Source organism: Danio rerio, chromosome 6, assembly GCF_049306965.1.
Source record: "Danio rerio strain Tuebingen ecotype United States chromosome 6, GRCz12tu, whole genome shotgun sequence".
NCBI classification, from domain to species: domain Eukaryota; kingdom Metazoa; phylum Chordata; class Actinopteri; order Cypriniformes; family Danionidae; genus Danio; species Danio rerio.
In genome coordinates, this window is record NC_133181.1 from 3855001 (window position 1) to 3874258 (window position 19258).

At 34.8% G+C, this 19258-nt stretch overlaps 1 protein-coding gene and 1 long non-coding RNA gene across 26 annotated transcripts in view; one reads left to right on the plus strand and one right to left on the minus strand.

Annotated features, from left to right (window-relative positions):
• ptprfa (protein tyrosine phosphatase receptor type Fa) overlaps positions 1-19258 on the plus strand; it is a 527055-nt gene that overhangs the window by 397235 nt on the left and 110562 nt on the right. For 15 of the 25 annotated variants that reach the window (XM_073952512.1, XM_073952514.1, XM_073952510.1 and 12 more), the window contains 1 exon segment: positions 7575-7880. The exons of the other annotated variants lie outside the window; for them this stretch is intronic. In XM_073952512.1, the coding sequence (XP_073808613.1) occupies positions 7575-7880 (306 nt within the window). 25 annotated transcript variants of the gene reach the window in all.
• On the minus strand, positions 12739-17855 carry LOC141386159 (uncharacterized). Its single transcript, XR_012407537.1, has 3 exons — positions 15902-17855; positions 15442-15846; positions 12739-15335 (listed from the first exon to the last, which is right to left on the minus strand). It is a non-coding gene; the product is annotated as an uncharacterized lncRNA (long non-coding RNA).

Consider the following 19258-nt stretch of genomic DNA (forward strand, 5'->3'; position numbering starts at 1 on the left):
CATCACTGCAGGTTTTTGAGCATCAAAAGCGTGTGGTTTCTGGTTCAGTGTCCGTGTAGATCTGCGCTGACCGTGGCTTTTAGAGCACGCTGATTGTGTGTGGCGTCAGTATGACGCAGGCGGTACGACTTAATCTCTGTCCTCATCTTCCTTCAGTTCCAGAGATATGGACTAAAGCTGAGATATTTATGACAGCTCCTCCGAGAGATCTCCTGCTATTCAGAGCTATTTGTTAGACGTGTCAGCTTTGAGAGGTTTGATCTAAGCCGCTGCTTGGTTCCCATAGAAACACTGGCTTTCTCTTTTCTTTCTGCGACTCTGTCTTTTTTTTTTTTTTTTTGTCCTGGTGTCTCTGAGTCACTGTCCTCAAAGACCTGACACACTCAATCCCCTCAGTGCTACATAGACAGCTACCTTCCTTCCTATTGAACACGCAAACTTAAAGTTAATGGAGGTAAATCACAATCATACAATTAAAATCACAATTATATATCATATGAGACTTTACTACACATAATTTTTACAAAACTTTTAAAGGGGTGGTGTAGAGTGAATTTTTTTAAGGCTTGGTTGTGTTTATAAGATGCAAAGCAATGTCTACTCATGCTTCACTTGTAGAAAATTACATTATATATATATATATATATATATATATATATATATATATATATATATATATATATATATATATATATATATATATATATATACATAATTTATCTTACTGTGATTATATACAGCTACTCAGCTAACATAAAAACGACTATCGTATTTCCTAGTTCCTCCGAAAGGCCGCCCTCAAGAGGCTGTGATTGGTCAGCTAACATAATGTGCTGTAATTCGCGAATTAGCTCCACGTCACCAGGAAAAGCGTCACGCCTCTGATAGCATGCAGTTTTGCGCTGTGTAAATACTGTCAGTCAGAGAAGTTTTCAGTTTGATTCTGAATCTGACAGAAAATGAAGAGCACACAGCTGAACTTCACGCCTGCTCTGTAAAATAAAATCTGACAAGTGTCATTCACATATATTCAAAATAAGCATGTGTCAGTTGTAGGGATAGTTTACAGTTTAACCCAAAGAATGACCAGTCTGGTAGATGAAGAAGAGCCGGAGTCAGTAAATAAATCAAGTTTACTGAAGATAGTTTGCAGTTTCATCCGCAGAAGCCAGCTTCAACACTCACAATGAGTTCCTAGGCCGCTCTGCTTACAATCACCAATCAATAACAATTATACTCTCACATAACGTCATTAACTGCGTCACACATACAGGTGTTCTAACCTGATTGGTTAAAACACAGATAGACTAGGAACATTTCCACGTGAGGTTCGTGCGTACAATTCTGAACAATATCTAAACATAAACGTCAGACACCCTTTAGACTGATTAGAGCTGACCCCAGACCTGTGAAACGGATCAACAATTAAATAGAACACACACACTTTAAGTATAATCTGTTTCTTATCCAAGGCTGAGTGTACCATCAGCCGTCTTTATCATAACTGGTTAAAAACTGGTATAATCTACATTCAGGCAGTTATATTCTTACTACACAAAGTCTATCTTGAATAAAAAGTAGAATCACTTTAAAAGATTTAACCGTAAAACTATAGCAAAATCACTTTAGACATTTTAGACAGTATTAACTCCTAGAAATAACAATAGAAACAGTTGTTTCCAGTCCTCAGTTCCACTCAAGATCTCCATGACCTATGACCTAGTTTGCTGGCTCCTGAAAATAGGTATAAAGAGACTGGCAAATGCACTGAACATTCTTATATTAAGCAATGTGTTAACTTATTCATTAATTAAAATCAATTCACAGTTAAATACTAAGAAACAGGATGATGAAATGGATAAACGTTGGTCCATGATGAGATGGACTGGAAAGCAGAAATCCAAATCCTTCACAGTAATATGAAACGTTGACATATCTTTTGCGGGTTTGAGATGTAGAATGAAGGGAAAGTGGCCGCATGGAGAGACACTGCAGCGCTGCTGAAGATTGTGGGTGTTTACAGAGATTTGATGGATAAATATGAATCTGTAGCTAAATTGTTAGCGGTGCCAAACAGCATTTCCAATTGTTTACATTCTTATTTGCGTTCTTGCTACAACATACCATTAATGCTAGAAAACTATGCATGTAATTGATCAATTATAACACATAAAAACACAGGTTGTGGCTCACAATCCACAGCTTTGTCCATTATGATTGGAGGGGTTTTTAGCCGGGAACTGGGAGAGATTCTGGAAGCTCTCCTTTGTCAAATGCTAGCTATATATTTATTATAATTATCTGGAACCTAATTACATTTAAACTGTAAGCACTTCTGTCCTTATGTTGTGTCCTTTGGAAGCCCAAATACAAAAACAGAGAAGCTCTGTGTAAATAGCCGTATTTGGATGCTATTTCAGCTTGCTCTACCTTAACATTACAGCACCTCTGGCTACACCCATAGATTGTAAAAGATTCGTAGTGTCTGTGACGTCACCATTAGGTTTCTTAAGAACCCAAAATAAGCTACCAGTAGGCCTGGCCAACCATCCCCATATTGTGCACACGTCATCGCACAGACCGGGGGATACCAAACAAGGGCAAAAGAGGCGGAGCGTGGGAGGAGCTACAGGCGCCTGTTATCGCTTTGCTTAGACAGGCTTTTCTTTGTGAAAGACGCTTAATACTTTAATACCTGTGACTCGTTTGTGTTCTGACCACATGTGCTTGGTTGTACACTATATAAATAAAGTGTTTAGGCTTTTAAAAACACTGCTGTAATACACTGAGCGACTAAACATTGTTCTTATGACGTTTTTCTACAGGAAGAAAACACGAATTACATCCAAATACTATAAATTAATATAGTCTGTGTTAGTAAGTGCAAGGCTATTGATAAAATCCAGGCATAACACTGTATGACAACACTTCAGATGACTATTCTAGAACCCACAGCTAATCAATCTGTCAGATTCTGGAGAGCGTTAAGATGGCCATTTTAACAGTGGCCTCAATAGAAACGCTGCATATGGAGCCAGGACTAGCGGAATTAAAATGAATTGGTCTTTCAGTTACTTCCGTATTTGCTTCACGAGGGAGAGCGGGAGGTTGCCGCTTGGCTACGCCCCGTAGCTGCGCAGGGTGGATGTGTGTAGCCTGAAGGGTTTATGATCTCATTGACCCAGTTGTATTTTTTGTAGTCCTCAAACTTTGTTTGCTGTAGGCTTTGTTAAGATAACTCTGCAAAAGCCAATGTCTCCCTTTGCATTGAACTTTAAGCATCTTACATTCACACATCTACATTACACATCAACTAAAGTTTCAAATGTGATATCATAGTGAACCACCCCTTTAAATTAAATTAAAAACGCTACAACATTCCTTTAAAAAAAATAAGAATTGGCAGACAAAAATGAGACAGAAAAAAGTAGCATGCACACATTTTTAAAAGGACTTAGTTCAGAAATGGAAATTACTGCCGTCTTGGTAGTCATCTCTCTGGGTTTGACCTTTCCCTCCTCCTAATATAGCTTTCAGTCTCTCATTAGCATCTTCTCCTTTTCTTACTGTCTTTAATGTTTTTCCTTCATTCTTCTCTTACCGTCTTGTTTTATTTTTCTCCTCAGTGACCAGTGTCTCTCTGCTCTCTATTTCATTCCTTTTACATTTGATTCACACTTTCTCCCACTGCAGGTGAGAAATAAACCTTTTCGTTTTGTTTCCTCACACTTTATTCGGTCCCAAAATCGTGTGCTTATTTTCTCACTTCCATGCATTTATTCCCTCTCTCACCCTTTTTTTCTCCCTCTTCTCGATTCCCTCTTGAATTTCAGATGCATCCAGTATCTGTTGTTTTCTCAGTCTTTCCCTGTTTAATCTTTTCTCACCTATTTCTGCCACCTTTTCCCACACTATTTTCCTCCTTCACAGGTGTTGACCATCTTCTTTTCCGATTCACACTCACAAATGTGTTTCTAGCTGCTCCACTTGGAGTCAAACCTCATCCTATGTAAAATAATAACAATAATAAATTCCTGGGAAGTCATTTTCTATCTTCTGAACAAAATATGAGAGCGATGCAGTTGAAGTCAGAATTATTAGCCCCCGTGTACAATACCTGACAAAAGTCTTGTCGCTTATTCAAGTTTTAGAAACAACAAATAATAAGTCGCCTTCTAGTTGATCATTTGGTATCAGAAGTGGCTTATATGAAAGGCGAATGCCTCTAGATTATGCCTTATTTACCACAATAAAATATGATCATGCCTTGATTTTTAATGATTTAATTAGGACAGTACGGCCTGACTTTGCTTAGACAAAAGTCTTAACAGAAATAATGTCCAGTATAGAATATAAAGTCCTGCTGCAGTGGAAACAGAATGAAAATTGTGTCTGACTCCATCATGAGCTTGGAGGACTGCATCCATACATCTCTGCAATGACTCACTTATTAATAAAGTCATCTGGAATGGCAAAGAAAGCGTTCCTGCAGGACTCCCAGAGCTCATCAAGATTCCTTGGATTCATCTTCAATGCCTCCTCCTTCATCTTACCCCTGACATGCTCAATAATGTTCATGTCTGGTGACTGGGCTGGCCAAGCACCTTCTTTGCTTTCCGGAGCTTTGATGTGGAGGCTGAAGTATGAGAAGAAGCGCTATCCTGCTGGAGAATTGTCCCTCTCCTGTGGTTTGTAATTTAATGGGCAGCACAAACGTCTTGATACCTCAGGCTGTTAATGTTGTTCTCTCGCATGTCTCCATACTGAATGTTACCCCAAACTCTCCAAAATATATACAGGAGGGCAAATCGTTTTGACTTCAACTGTATGTACGCCAACACTTTTACCATTTCAGAAAAGCCGATATGCTTAGTCCTGGATCAGAATCAGGTATTCCAGAAAGCCATGTAATAACCCTGCTCAGTTTGCGATGTTCTCAGGCCAGGACAGACGAAAGCAGCAGGATTTTCTGTGATTTTAAAAATGAATCGATACGGCATCTCTTACATCTGACAGGCCATCAATCACATCAATTACATGTCTAACCAAAGACAGCGTGTCAGACAGAATGGATCTGTTATCTCTGTCATACTTAGACAAACACAACACACACACACACACAAAACAGATATGAACCATCAATCTCTGCTTTCTCCTCGAAAACACAATGTTCAGACTATACTGTGTGTGTTTTTAAAGAGGAATTCTGTTCTTTGCTCTTATAAAGAAGGGATCCAATAGTTTTCTTTTACAGCTTGACGATGAAGGAGAAATTTGTGAAGTTGTGTGGTCCTGAAAGCAGTGATTCTTAGCCCAGAGAATTGAACAGGTTCCAGCTATAATAAACAGGAAGTTATTGTATGTTAATGTGGACACTAATAGTTATCATCATGATTGCTTAAGTTTAATGTGAATGTTCCCTAATGATGAGAGCGAATATATAGTTGAAATACTCTACATTTAAACGAATATCTGAGTCTAAACCATATCTTTGGAATCTCTTTGATAATTTTTTTTTTATTTACTTGATAATTAATTTAAACATTGACAGCTAATCCATCATATTTTACCTAGCTGAAACATTTAAAACAGATCTAAAACCTTAATCTAAGGCAGGGATCACCAATCTCGGTCCTGGAGGGCCGGTTTCCCTGCAGGGTTTAGCTCCAACTTGCCTCAATACACCTGCCTGGATGTTTCAGGTATAGTAAGACCTTGATTAGCTTGTTCAGGTGTGTTTGAGTATTGTTGGAGCCAAAATCTGCAGGACACCGGCCCTCCAGGAACAAGTTTGGTGACCCCTGATCTAAGGCATGAATTAAAACATTTTGTCACTGTCTTCATAAATGTAATAGCTAGAAATTATTATTTGTAGTCATAATCTATGATGTTAGCAACACAGGCTGCATCACTCCCCACTGACATCATTCCATGCTGCAGAATCTCACACCACTCGTGGGATTTAATACCTGCTTGGCGTCCATTAACCGCCCACTTTTGTCCATTGTAACTAAAACTGGTTACTGCTATCGCAGGCATTGCCTGTAAAAACATAACTAGAGTAAAAATAACAAAAATACAGGCATTCTCTTGCTTTATCTAAACAATTTTAAATAACACAAATTTATTAAAAATAAATATTTGACATTTTTTTCTAAAATCCTGTCATCAGTTATTAATATTAATGATGTTATTAGTCACTTTGAAATGACATGTGTTATTTGATTATATTACTTATTTTAAAATGAGCTAAAACAACACAATTCTTGAAGGTTGTTTTGGGACAACTGAATTGCTTTACGTTCAATCTACTTAAATTTTTAAAAACCAGTAAGTTAACTTAATTTCCGGTACCAGGTCGGTGACGTCATCGACTTTCGCTTCAAGATTTAAAGGGCTAGCATTGCACCAGACCCCCTTAAGTGGTTTCAATTGAAAGTGTAGAATCTATATTTTATGCACATATGCATCACTTTACTCTGCTGTACAAAAGTTATTTACACTAAAATATACAGTATTTTGCATTGGTTTTACATTGGTTTATTTTCATATTTTTCATATGACACATGTACAAGTTATAGCTCAAATGAAAGCTCTTGCCGGTGCTCATACGGTTCTAGAATTATTTTTACTGAATTATATTCACATATCAAACAGTTGTCGAATGAATCGCGGTGTTTCCATGGCGCAGAAGTGAAACAATACATTTATGATCACTAAGCAGCCCCAGATAGCACAGACAGCTGTCATCTCTCACCTTATGCTGTGCGCTTCAGGGCCATTTCTCCTCTGTTTTTGAGGTGATGTGCATAAGTAATACTTTTATATGTCTGACGTGGTCCAAACACAGTGAATTATGTTTGATCAAACAAAAGAATAGTGAAAAATAAAACAATGATTGATCCCTGTGGCTTGTACAGCACCTCTCATCAGTTGGAATACAATAACTTTTGCATAGATTATGGTAGAGACATTTTCCTTTTTTCATATGATTACAGACATGTGCAGAAACCACCTAAATTAATTACAGCACGCTAGACCACACACAACCTAAAGGGTACACTTTCAAATCTGAGTTTATGAAAAAAAATACAAAAAGCACCTCTTTTTTTAGGTGTTTATTATAACGCAGACAACATATACAGTTATTTTAAACACTTTCAATAGTGTTTTATGAAAATTTAAAGGGTTTTCTTTAAAATGAGACCAAATTTTTGCATTTACATCTCTGCATGTGGATTTGGAAAGCTTTTAAATTTGGGTAGGCAAAATCCAGGCGGAAATCCCAAAATAACAGCAGAGTTTAGCTGGTTACGTTGTCTCAACACAAATCGATTGTGTGAAACCCAGCATTTTCAACAGTGTACATTCAAAAACTAATCAAACTAATTATTTAAATAGAGCTGTAACAACTCAATTCTTGAGTTTTCTGGGACAGCTTAATTATTTTATGTTCACTCTACGTAAATTCCTTCATGTTGTCTCAACACAAATCGAATGTGTGGAAGCCAGCATCTTTTACAGTGAGTTCATGCAACTGGCCCCAGCTCATGTGTCCCTGCACCCCTTTCCAGCCCCGTCCGCTCCCCCACAAGAGGTGCACCTGATCAGCCTGAGCTCCAGCAGCATCAAGGTGAGTTGGGTGGCCCCTCCGGCCGCCAGCCGGCACGGCAGCATCGTCCGCTACTCTCTGGCCTATCAGGCAGTGTCTGGCGAGGACCAGGAGCGCCACGAGGTCAAAGACATCCCTGCTGATGTGTCCAGCTATGTTCTGGAGGGTCTGGAGAAATGGACTGAGTATACGGTGTGGGTCAAAGCGCACACAGATGTGGGTCCCGGGCCAGAAAGTGGCAGCACCCGCATCAGAACCCAAGAGGATGGTAATTCTCCGCTCTCGAACGCTCCAGATCTGCTTTTCTAACCAGCACTAACTCTGGGTTTCCTGACTGACGCCTTCATCTGCAATTCTCACCCTTTCTTCTTTCCCGCTGGAGCTGTTTTGTTGATAACATGCAGCTTTTGTACACGACGCTGGAGAGCTGCAGCTGGCCTTTATAGTGGAGTGAAAGTTCAGGACCGAGCTCAGGCTTTGTTTTGTGAGTCAGCTTTTAATATGCGATGAAAAGACTCGTGAAGGGAGAAAGTGGGCGAACGGAGAGTTTCGGTGGGCTTCACGTGGCTCATTCAGATGCTCCCACACAGAAAACATGCACCTTTTTTAGAGAACGGTCTTATAGCCGTAGCTATAAAAAGGTATTGCTATTACTGTTGTGCATAGTTCATATAAAAAAGCCCCGCAGACTTACACAACCACTCTGAAGTCTCTGATACTCGTCTTGGCTGCGCTTATGGGATTAAAAATGTAGTCATTGTCATTTTATCATTTATCATTGTCCTTTTATTAGTTTAGGGTCGCCACAGCGGAATGAATCGCCATCTTATCCAGTATATGTTTTACACAGTGTCTGCCTTTCCAGCTGCAACCGATCATACACCACGGACAATTACATGATTACATTTCTGGACTAAGGGGGAAACCGGATCACCCGGAGGAAACCCACTAAAGCAGAGGGAGAACATGCAAACTCCACACAGAAATGCCAAATGACTCAGCCAAGGCTCAAATCAGCGACCTTCTTGCTGTGAGGAGATTGTGCTACCCATTGCGCCATCGTGATGCCAATATTTTATCAAATTTATAATTTTATTTTATGGCGAGTTTTGTAGCTGAATCATTACTGCAGGCTTCAGTGTCACGTGAGTCTTCAGAAATGTGACCTTGAACCACAAAAGAAAAGTTCATTTTAAATGTAATAGATTACAATCTTAAGCCCAACGAAGATTGAAATAATATACAAAAATAACATAACAAATTACTTTTCTTAAAGGGACCAAAAAATGAAAAAAAAAAAAAATTATTTACTTACTTGTTTTGTTGAACACGAAAGAAGATATTTTGAAGAAAGCTAAAAACCCACAACCTTTGACTTTCATAATAGGAGAAAAATAAAACAGGTTTTCAGCTTTCTTTGAAATGTTCAATTTGTTTTCAACATAAGATCGTAAAAGTAAAAAAAAAAAAACTTTATTAAAAAATATAAAAAAATATATAAAAATTTCCTTTAAAAATAACTATGAAAACCCGTCATGAGGGTCAATTTTTAAATATGCATAGAGATATACATAATCTGAAAGCTGAATAGATAAACTAAAATTAATGTATGATTTATTAGTATAGGGCAATATTTGGCAGACATACAATTATTTGAAAATCTGAAATCTGAGTTTTTCACCTATAAATCACCTTAAATTTTTTTAAAATAAATCACCTTTAAAATTTTCCAAATTAAGTTTTTAGTAATGATATAATTACATTGTAAAAAAAATTATTAATGCCTTAAATGTTTTATTTGAATCAAGATAACTTTTCTAGTCATTGCAACTTTGCAATCAATCAATCAGACAGTCAGTCAGTCAGTCTGTCTGTCTGTCTGTCTGTCTGTCTGTCTGTCTGTCTATCAATTAGTCAGTCAGTTAATCAGTCAATCAATTAATCAGTTAGTCAGTCCATCAATCAATCCATCCATCATTTAGTCAGTCAGTTAATCAATCAATCAATACATTTGTTAATCAATCTATCTATCAATCAATTAAGTAGTCAGTCAGTTAATCAATCAGTCAACCTTTCAGTCAGTCAATCCATGAATCAATCCATCAATCAATCATTCAGTCAATCAATCAATCCATCAATCAATAAATTCATCCATCCATCCATCAATCCTTTAGTCAGTCAGTCAGTTAGTCAATCAATCAATTTGCCAATCAATCTATCTATCTATCAGTCAATCAATCAATCAGTCAGCCTTTCAGTCAGTCAGTCCATCAATCCATCAATCAATCAATCAATCAGTCAATCAATCCATCAATTAGTCAATCAATCAATCAGTCAGTCAGTTAATCAATCTATCAATTCATCAATCCATCAATCAACCCATCCATCCATCCGTCCATTCATCCATCCATCCAGTCATCAATCCGTCGGTTGGCACTGTCGCCTCACAGCAGGAAGGTTGCTAGTTTGAGTACCAGCTGGACCAGTTGGCATTTCTGTGTGGAGTTTGCATTTTCTCCCCGTGTTGATGTGGGTTTCCTCCAGGTGCTCTGGTGTCCCCCACAGTCCAAACACATGCGCTATAAAATTGTGTATGAGCGTTTGTGAATGTGAGAGTGTATGGTGTTTCCCAGTTCTGGGTTGCAGCTGGAAAGCCTTTCGCTGTGTAAAACATATGCCAGAACAGTTGTCGGTTCATTCAACTGTGGCGACCCCTGATAAATAAGGGACTAAGCGGAAGGAAAATGAATGAATAAAGTATGAATTCATTTTAAAACATTTTACCGATCGCAAAGTTTTGGATGTTAGTGTACATTAAAAATGGGACTGAAGTTATTTAGAGATCCGATTATATTTGGGCCAGTGAGTAACCACTTAGCAGCCACCCTGAGCACCACAGTAATGCCCAAAACACCCTAGCAGCCTTAGTGAGTTCTGCATGAGCAGTCGCCATTCACTTTTTCTTTTTTTTTTCGTCATGAAATGTACAAATTGAGTTACATCATGCTGCGAGTAGCGTGTGACTGGCCATCTGTGAGGCTTGTTTAATGCTGCACACTTCTGTCTCCGCTGGGCTCAGCTGTTTGATTGACAGGCGTGTGCCGGAAGTACACGTCCCTCGCCTGTTAAACCTGTCAATCAAACACTAGACTCTCTATCTGATATCCCATCTCATCTCCACTCTCTCTGTATTCCTCTTTTTCCTTGAGGCAATGTGTTTTTTTTTGTGTGTGTGCTTTTTTTTTGAGTGGTTGCTGCCAATTCTGCTTGCAGTGGTGATTTAAAAACTGTTTCTCTCCTGTTTGCTTTAAGCATGTGCTGTAATATTCTGCTTGATTTTAACTCGGCACATGCAGGACTGGTCAAATCAGCCGTTTTTTAACAGAATTTTCTTGATTCCTTTAATAATAACTCTGCTTTGATAATGTGGCACAGCATAACTAGTCATGCCAATTAATATTACAAACCCGCTAAGCAATCCCATTTCTACATATCTTTATTTTGTAACAAAAATGGCTTTTATAAAAAAAATTTTTTTTAAATCACAAATTTTGTATTTATTTATTTATTTATTTATTTATTTATTTATTTATTTATTTATTTATTTATTTATTTATTTATTTATTTATTTGTTTGTTTGTTTGTTTGTTTGTTTGTTTGTTTGTTTATTTATTATATTATTGTTTGTTTGTTTGTTTGTTTGTTTGTTTGTTTGTTTGTTTTTCATAGTCTGTTGCTACATCTTTACTGTTCAAAAGTTTGGTTGCAATATTGATTTTAAAAGAAATTAAAACTTTTATTCAGCAAGAATGCAATAAATTAAGCAAAGGTACAGAAATTTATAATGTATACATATTGTTTAATTTATATAATTTTCAGCTCATTAAATACAAATTATTTCCCCTGGAAAATACACCGTTTCCACCAAAAAATAAATAAATAAATAATGAAAAAAAGGAAAAATATTAATAAATAATAATAATAATATTATTAATAATAATAATAATAATAATAATAATAATAATAATAATAATAATAATAATAATAATAATAAAAATAATAATATTAAATACACAAAATAATTATTACACAGTTTACATTCAAAAAAGGACTAAATAAATAAAAAAATATATAAATAAATAAATATGTTATAATAATAACAACAACAATATTAATAGTAATAATAAATGCACAAAATAATAAATACAGTTTCCTCAATATAAAAAAATAAATATATAAATAAAAATTACTTAATTAATTAATTAATTAATTAATTAATTAAATAAATCAGTCATAATAATAATAATAAATAATAATAATAATAATAATACAAATAATGTACCCTACCCCAAAACGAAAAAATAAATTACAGTTACACACACAAAAGTATTTAATTTAATTTAATTTAATTTAATTTAATTTAATTTAATTTAATTTAATTTAAATAAATGATGAATAAATCAGTACTAATAAAATAATAAACACACAAAATAATAAATACACAGTTTCCACCAAAAAAAAATATTAAAAATAAATAAATAAATAAATCAGTAATATTAATAATAATAATACTAATAATAATAATAATAATTATTATTATTATTATTATTATTATTATTATTATTATTAATTATTATATTTTTAATTTGTTTATCAAAAGTTTACAAATTTTAGTAAATATATAAATAAAAATAAATACATAGAAATAATAATATTTTGTCTCTGTTTATTAATCGTTTACAAAATTAGCAAGATAAATTTATAGGAGAGTAGGAACAACTATAATAAAATAATTTAAGTTAAATAAATAAAGACACTGAAGACTAAAGTAATGATGCAAAAATATAAATGAAAAACATGGACAAAACAATATACATGGCATTTTTTTACATGCATAAAAATAAATAAATTAATAAATATTTAAGCAATTAGAACAACCTTTCTGATTGCAAATAATGGTGTTATGCAATCACATCTGTTGTATAATAGAACTAAGAAAAGAATAGGTCCCTGCATATTATAAAATAAGCTAAAAGAACACCTACTGTTCCTGATTACAAAGCACCAAAGTCCATCAACCAAACGACAGAAATGGAGACAAGGATTTTTTATTTTATTTTTTTTTCAGTGCACATCTTCTGGCTAAAAATAAATCAGAGTATTTAACATAAATGTATAGTAGTTTTCAAGGTTGGTGCTCTAGTGTTTCAACACTGACTAGCAAGAGTGTTCTGGATGGTTGCTATTTAGTGACAAGTTGTTGTTAGGGTGCTCTGTGTGGTAATTTATAGTTACTCTCTAGATATAACTGGATCTGTATCTAATATAGAGTCTAGATATGACTCTGCCGAGCAAACTGCATGCATTTGTTTGCATAAGCTCACCTCATGTAACCCCATATTGCATCTAAATATAGAAAGCAGAGCTCTCAACTAAAGAGATGGCTTCAGGTTCTGTTTTAAAGTTGGAAACTGATGAACTTTTATATATGGTATTCAGTTTCATTTCAGCTTCTTTTGGCGGGTTATTAATCAGGCCAAACTGAGATAAATCAAGCTATTGAGTTTTCTCTTGCATATTCTAGGGAGAATAATGCGCTGTGGAGCCTGATAAGACTTTAACACCACTGACAGAAAGTGGAGGGGAAAAAACAGACTGCAGGTGTAGCCATTGATAAATTAGCACTGCTTTTATCTTTAAACTTTTCCATCGCTTCTTCTTACCATTCCGCCCATTCAGAGAAGCTCCCTGACATGCATATTCATCAAGCAGAAATGTTGCGTCCAGATCATTCATTAGCGAATCACAAACTGAAAAGAGCTTTTTTTTTTTTTACATGTATTATTAATTTATTTTAGTCTTATTTCTTTCTTTCTAGTGCATATCTTCAAAGGAACACTCCACTTTTTATTTACATCTTTTAGAAATACTGTAGGCAAATTTTTTACAAGTCTCCTATAGTTTAACAGTTGAGTTTTACACAATCTTTGGGTCTGGCGGGAGCACTTTTAGCTTAGCTTAGCATAATTCATTGAATCGGATTAGACCATTAGCATCTCGCTCAAAAAAAAAAGAGTTTTAATAATTTTCCTGTTTAAAGCTTGATTCTTCTGTTGCTACATCATGTACAAATATGTTTTAGTCATTCATTTTCCTTCGGCTTAGTCCCTTTATTCATCAGGGGTCGCCACAGTGGAATGAACCGACAACTTATCCAGTTAATATGACAGTGCTAACCACAGAGCCACCGTGTTGCCTGTGTACTAACATCAATGGAATATATTTAAAAACATTTTTAGGCACCTACTTCAGCCTTTGAGCAGCAACAAAGTTTCTTGATTTATTACGCCAGAATGAGCGTATAGGTCCTAGACATATCTGCCTAGAAAGGAATAACTTTTTATTTTTAGTCAGATCTAGTACACAATGTAAATATAGAAAGATCAATTCAATGACTTATGCTAAGCTAAGCTAAATGTGTTCCCGCCAGACCCACAGATCATCAGAATGCATTCAAAACTGGTAAAACTATTTAACTTTAGGAGACTTGTAAAAATGAGCCTAAATAAAAAAAGGTAGTGTTCCTTTAATGTATGAGTTTGAATGCAGCAGAGGAGCAGAGCTGTATTTCTCATTAGAAGCTCATAGACATGCATTACCTCATTAAAGCAGGCCCGTGTTGCTCTGTGTGCTGCATATTAGCAGGTTTTGATTAGATGCTGTGTGAGATGCATGAAGCGTCTCTGTAGACACACTCACACACACGTCTTGCATGCGTATGCGCTGACAGCTTTTCTGGGCCTTACTGCTGTCTCAGGTGAGCTTGGATCTTTATCATATTATGAATCCGCCATCACACGTGTTATTTCCCTGTGATATTACTTTCATGCCTGGAGCTTGGTGTAAGGTGCAGTAGTGGAGAGAAGTGTCTGTGAGCACTTTAAAAAATAACTGTAATTCATCACAGCTAAAATTAGTCATTTTTTTCGAGACCCTGGCAAAATTGCAATTTCAAAAGACACCGTTAAGTATGGATTTTAAGCCTTTGAACTTAACTGTCAACTGTTGCATTTTAACTTAACTAAACTTAACGACTTAACTGTCACCTTTAACGGGCTTAGCTTATTTTAACTTAACTGTCAACTTAACTGTTGCATTTTAACTTAACTAAACTTAACTTGACTTAACTTAGCTGTCAACTTAACTTATATTTCAGCTTAACTTAAATGTCACCTTAACTGTCAATATAACTTAGCTTAATTTATCTTATCTTATCTTAGCTTAGTTTAACATATTTGTCAATTAAACTTAAATTTCAACTTAACTTAATTGTCAACTTAGCTGTCAACTTAACTGTTGCATTTTAACAACAGCCCCATTTTAACTTAACCTAACTGTCAACTTAACTGTTGCATTTTAACGTAACTTAACTTATTTTAAGAGTTCCACTGTAACTTAACCTAACTGTCAACATAACTGTTGTACTTTAACTTATCTCAACAGTTATATTTTAACTTAACAGTTGCATTGTACCTTAACCCAACTGTCAGCATAACTGTTGCATTTTAACATACCTTAACAGTTGCATTGTAACTTAACTGTCAACTTAACTGTGAACTTAACTGTTGTATTTTAACTTAAATTAACAGTTCTATTTTAACTTAACAGTTCCATTTCAAATTAATCGTTACATTTTAAATTAACAGTTCCATTTGAACTTAACCTAACTGTCAACTTAACTGTCAACTTAACTATTGCATTTAACTTAACTTAACTTATCTTAGCTTATCTTAACTTTACTTAACAGTTTCATTGTAACCTAACTTAACCTAACTGTCAACTTAACTGTCAACTTAACTATTGCATTTAACTTAACTTAACTTATCTTAGCTTATCTTAACTTTACTTAACAGTTTCATTGTAAGCTAACTTAACCTAAATGTCAACTTAACTGTCAACATAACTATTGCATTCAACTTAAGTTATCTTAACTTTACTTAACAGTTTCATCGTAAGCTAACTTAACCTAAATGTCAACATAACTGTCAACATAACTATTGCATTCAACTTAAGTTATCTTAACTTTACTTAACAGTTTCATTGTAACCTAACTTTACCTAACTGTCAACTTAACTGTTGTATTTTAACTGAACTCAACAGTTATATTTTAACTTAACAGTTCCATTTTAACTTAACTGTTCCATTTTAACTTAACAGTTCCATTGTAACTTAACCTAACTGTCAACTTAACTGTTCCATTTTAACTTAACAGTTCCATTGTAACTTAACCTAACTGTCAACTTAACTGTTCCATTTTAACTTAACAGTTCCATTGTAACTTAACCTAACTGTCAACTTAACTGTTGCATTTTAACTTAACTCAACAGTTCTATTTTAACTTAATAGTTCCATTTTACCTTAACATAACCAAACTGTCTATCTAAATGTTGCATTTTAACCTAACTTAACTTAACAGTTCCATTATAACATATCGTTACCAAACTGTCAACTTACAGTTGCATTTTAACTAAACTTAACCTAACTGTCAACTTAACTGTCATCTTGACTGTTCCATTTTAACTTAACTTAACTTAACTTAACTTAACTTAACTTAACTTAACTTAACTTAACTTAACTTAACTTTAACTTAACTTAACTTAACTTAACCTACTTGCTTTTTACAGTGTACATACTCACACCCACAATTGTATACATGGTTTAACAGAGATTTTCCATAGACATAATGTGTTTTATACAGAAAAACGGCTTATTATATGGTCCGCCCCACCCCTACCCCTAAACCCAACCATTACAGCAAACCTGTGGGAAAATCTGAGCATTTTGATCTTTTTAAGCATGTTGAATTATAAGGACACAATAGAGTACAACTAGCTACACACACACACACAGTGAAACTGAACAAGCTTGTCCTGAAAGTTGATGTGGATGTTTGGAACAGCAGAGTCCTGTTTATCTGTTTTCAGCCATTGACGTTTCTTCCCCCTTCTGAAGGTCAAGGCTGCATTCCAGCACATTTATACAGTTAAATGACTCCAATTAAGCGCTGCGTGTTTTTGCTGACGTTCAGCTTCATAGATCTCCTGCTCTCTGAGCTGTTTCTTCTGGGATGGTTCTGGATCTGGTTATTAATCTCTTAATTCTGCGCTTTTTAACCTTCACTCCTGTCTTCCCTCCCTTCGCTGCCTCCTCTATTGACTATCAATTGACTGTCATTAACACTGCTGAACTCCTGCTCATGGTGGATTTGTATGCAGCCCAGACTCCAGGGGGAGCTGAGCTGTTCATCCACCAGACGTGTGTGAGCGTTTTTATGGGTTTGGTCAAGTTTGTCTCACAGGCTCCTCCATCAACACATGTGTATTGGTGAAATACATGCTGAAGGTATAGATTCCTTAAAAATGTAGTCGTCATTGTTTTTCACCCTCATGTTTTTATGCAGTGGACGTTTATGCTGGAAAAAAATATACAGCTTAAATTAAGTTGATATAAAGGATATTATTATTAGTCTTGATTATTTCGTAGCCCCTACATATAATTTTATGACGCATGTTTTTGATATTCTCCTAATTATTTGCTGAGTGATGCGTAAAACTAAATTATTAGCTGTAAGCAAAAATATTATTGGATTAATTTTTATAAGAAAATACACTTTAAAACTGAATTCGCATGTACAATGTATTTCAATTATGTATTTATATTTACACTTAAGGAAACATTTTTATTTTTATAAATACTAAAACTACAACTAAAAATAAGTGAAGCTATAAAACTAACGCTGCGTCCGAAACCACATACTTCCATACTATACAGTATGCTAAAATCAGTATGCGAGCCGAGTAGCATGTCCCATTTCATAGAATTCCAAAAATCAGTATGCGAGAAGTACCCGGATGACTTACTACTTCCGCCGAGATTCTGGAGTGCGCATCCCATGTACGCTGTGCTATCCCATGATGCCTGGCGAGAGAATTCATGAATGGGAGTGAAGCGACGCAACTGGCGCATGTAGGTCGTGTGACCATGACAAAATGGCGCATGTAGTACGTTCGAATTCCATTCATACTTTTCACATTCATACTGTATAGAATATACTTTTCTAATGGCCAAGTAGTATGTTTAAATTTAAATGCAGTAGTTATCGGTTTCGGACGCAGCCTAAATTACTTTTGTTACTTGAAATTAAGTAAACCATTAAAAACCAAAATGTCAAATTATTAGCAGCAACAAAATAAAAATAATTACAATATTTACAATAATAATAATAATATAAAAATTATATATATATATATATATATATATATATATATATATATATATATATATATATATATATATATATATATATATATATATATATATATATATATTGCCTAGTCAAAAATAGACAAATTGGAAAATAAGGAAAAATAATAATGTTTTAATTATTATTATTAATAAAAAATACAAAACAATTATATATTTGGAAATCTATTGACAAAATATACACTATGTCTCACTATGTTAGTATCTTCTTTTAAAAGATAAAAAAGATAAAAAGTTTCACTAACTAATTTCGAGAGGAGCACGTGATATGATTGATCGCAGCTGGTCTCTCATCTGTAATCATTAGTAAGCCAATCAGATTAATCCAAATTTACTATAAATAGCCTGTCTAAAAGTATACCAGCAGCTTGCTCCCTGCAACTTTCACATGGTTGCCCACTGAAGCTAAGCAGGGCTGCGCCTGGTATGTACCTGAATGGGAGACCACACTGGAAAGCTAGGTTGCTGCCGGAAGTGGTGTTAGTGAGGCCAGCAGGGGGCGCCCAACTTGCGGTCTGTGTGGGTCCTAATGCCCCAGTATAGTGATGTGGACTCTATACGGCTCAGTGAGCGCCGTCTTTCAGATGAGACGTTAAACCTGAATCTCTGTGGTCATTAAAAATCCCAGGATGTCTTTCAAAAGAGTAGTTTAACCCTGCCATCCTGGCCTCTGTCCATCATGGCCTCCTAACCCTTTCCCATATCATAATGGGCTTCATCCCTCTGTCTCCCCTCCACCAATCACCTGGTGTGTGGTGTGCGGTCTGGCGCAATATGGCTGACGTCACGTCATTTAGGTGGATGCTGCACACTGGTGGTGGATGAGGAGACCCCCCCCCCTCCCCATTATGTAAAGCCCTTTGATTGCCCAGAAAATTGCTATATAAATGTAAGGAATTATTATTATTATTATTATTATTATTATTATTATTATTATTATTATTATTAATATTATTATTATTATTATTATTATTATTATTATTAACATTATTATTATTATTATTATTATTATTAATATTATTATTATTATTATTATTATTATTATTATTATTATTATTATTATTATTATTATTATTATTATTATTAATAATAATATTATTATTATTATTATTATTATTAATATTATTATTATTATTATTATTATTATTATTATTATTATTATTATTATTAAAACTACTCCCTTATCTTTGTTTTCCGAAAAAAAAACCATCCACCCCATCTCCTCCTGTCCTCCTTTACCAGCGGGAGCTCTCAAGAACTACCTGATCTCGTACCCCCTTACATGCTTATTGACCAGGCTAATTTGGGTACTAATTAAAACAC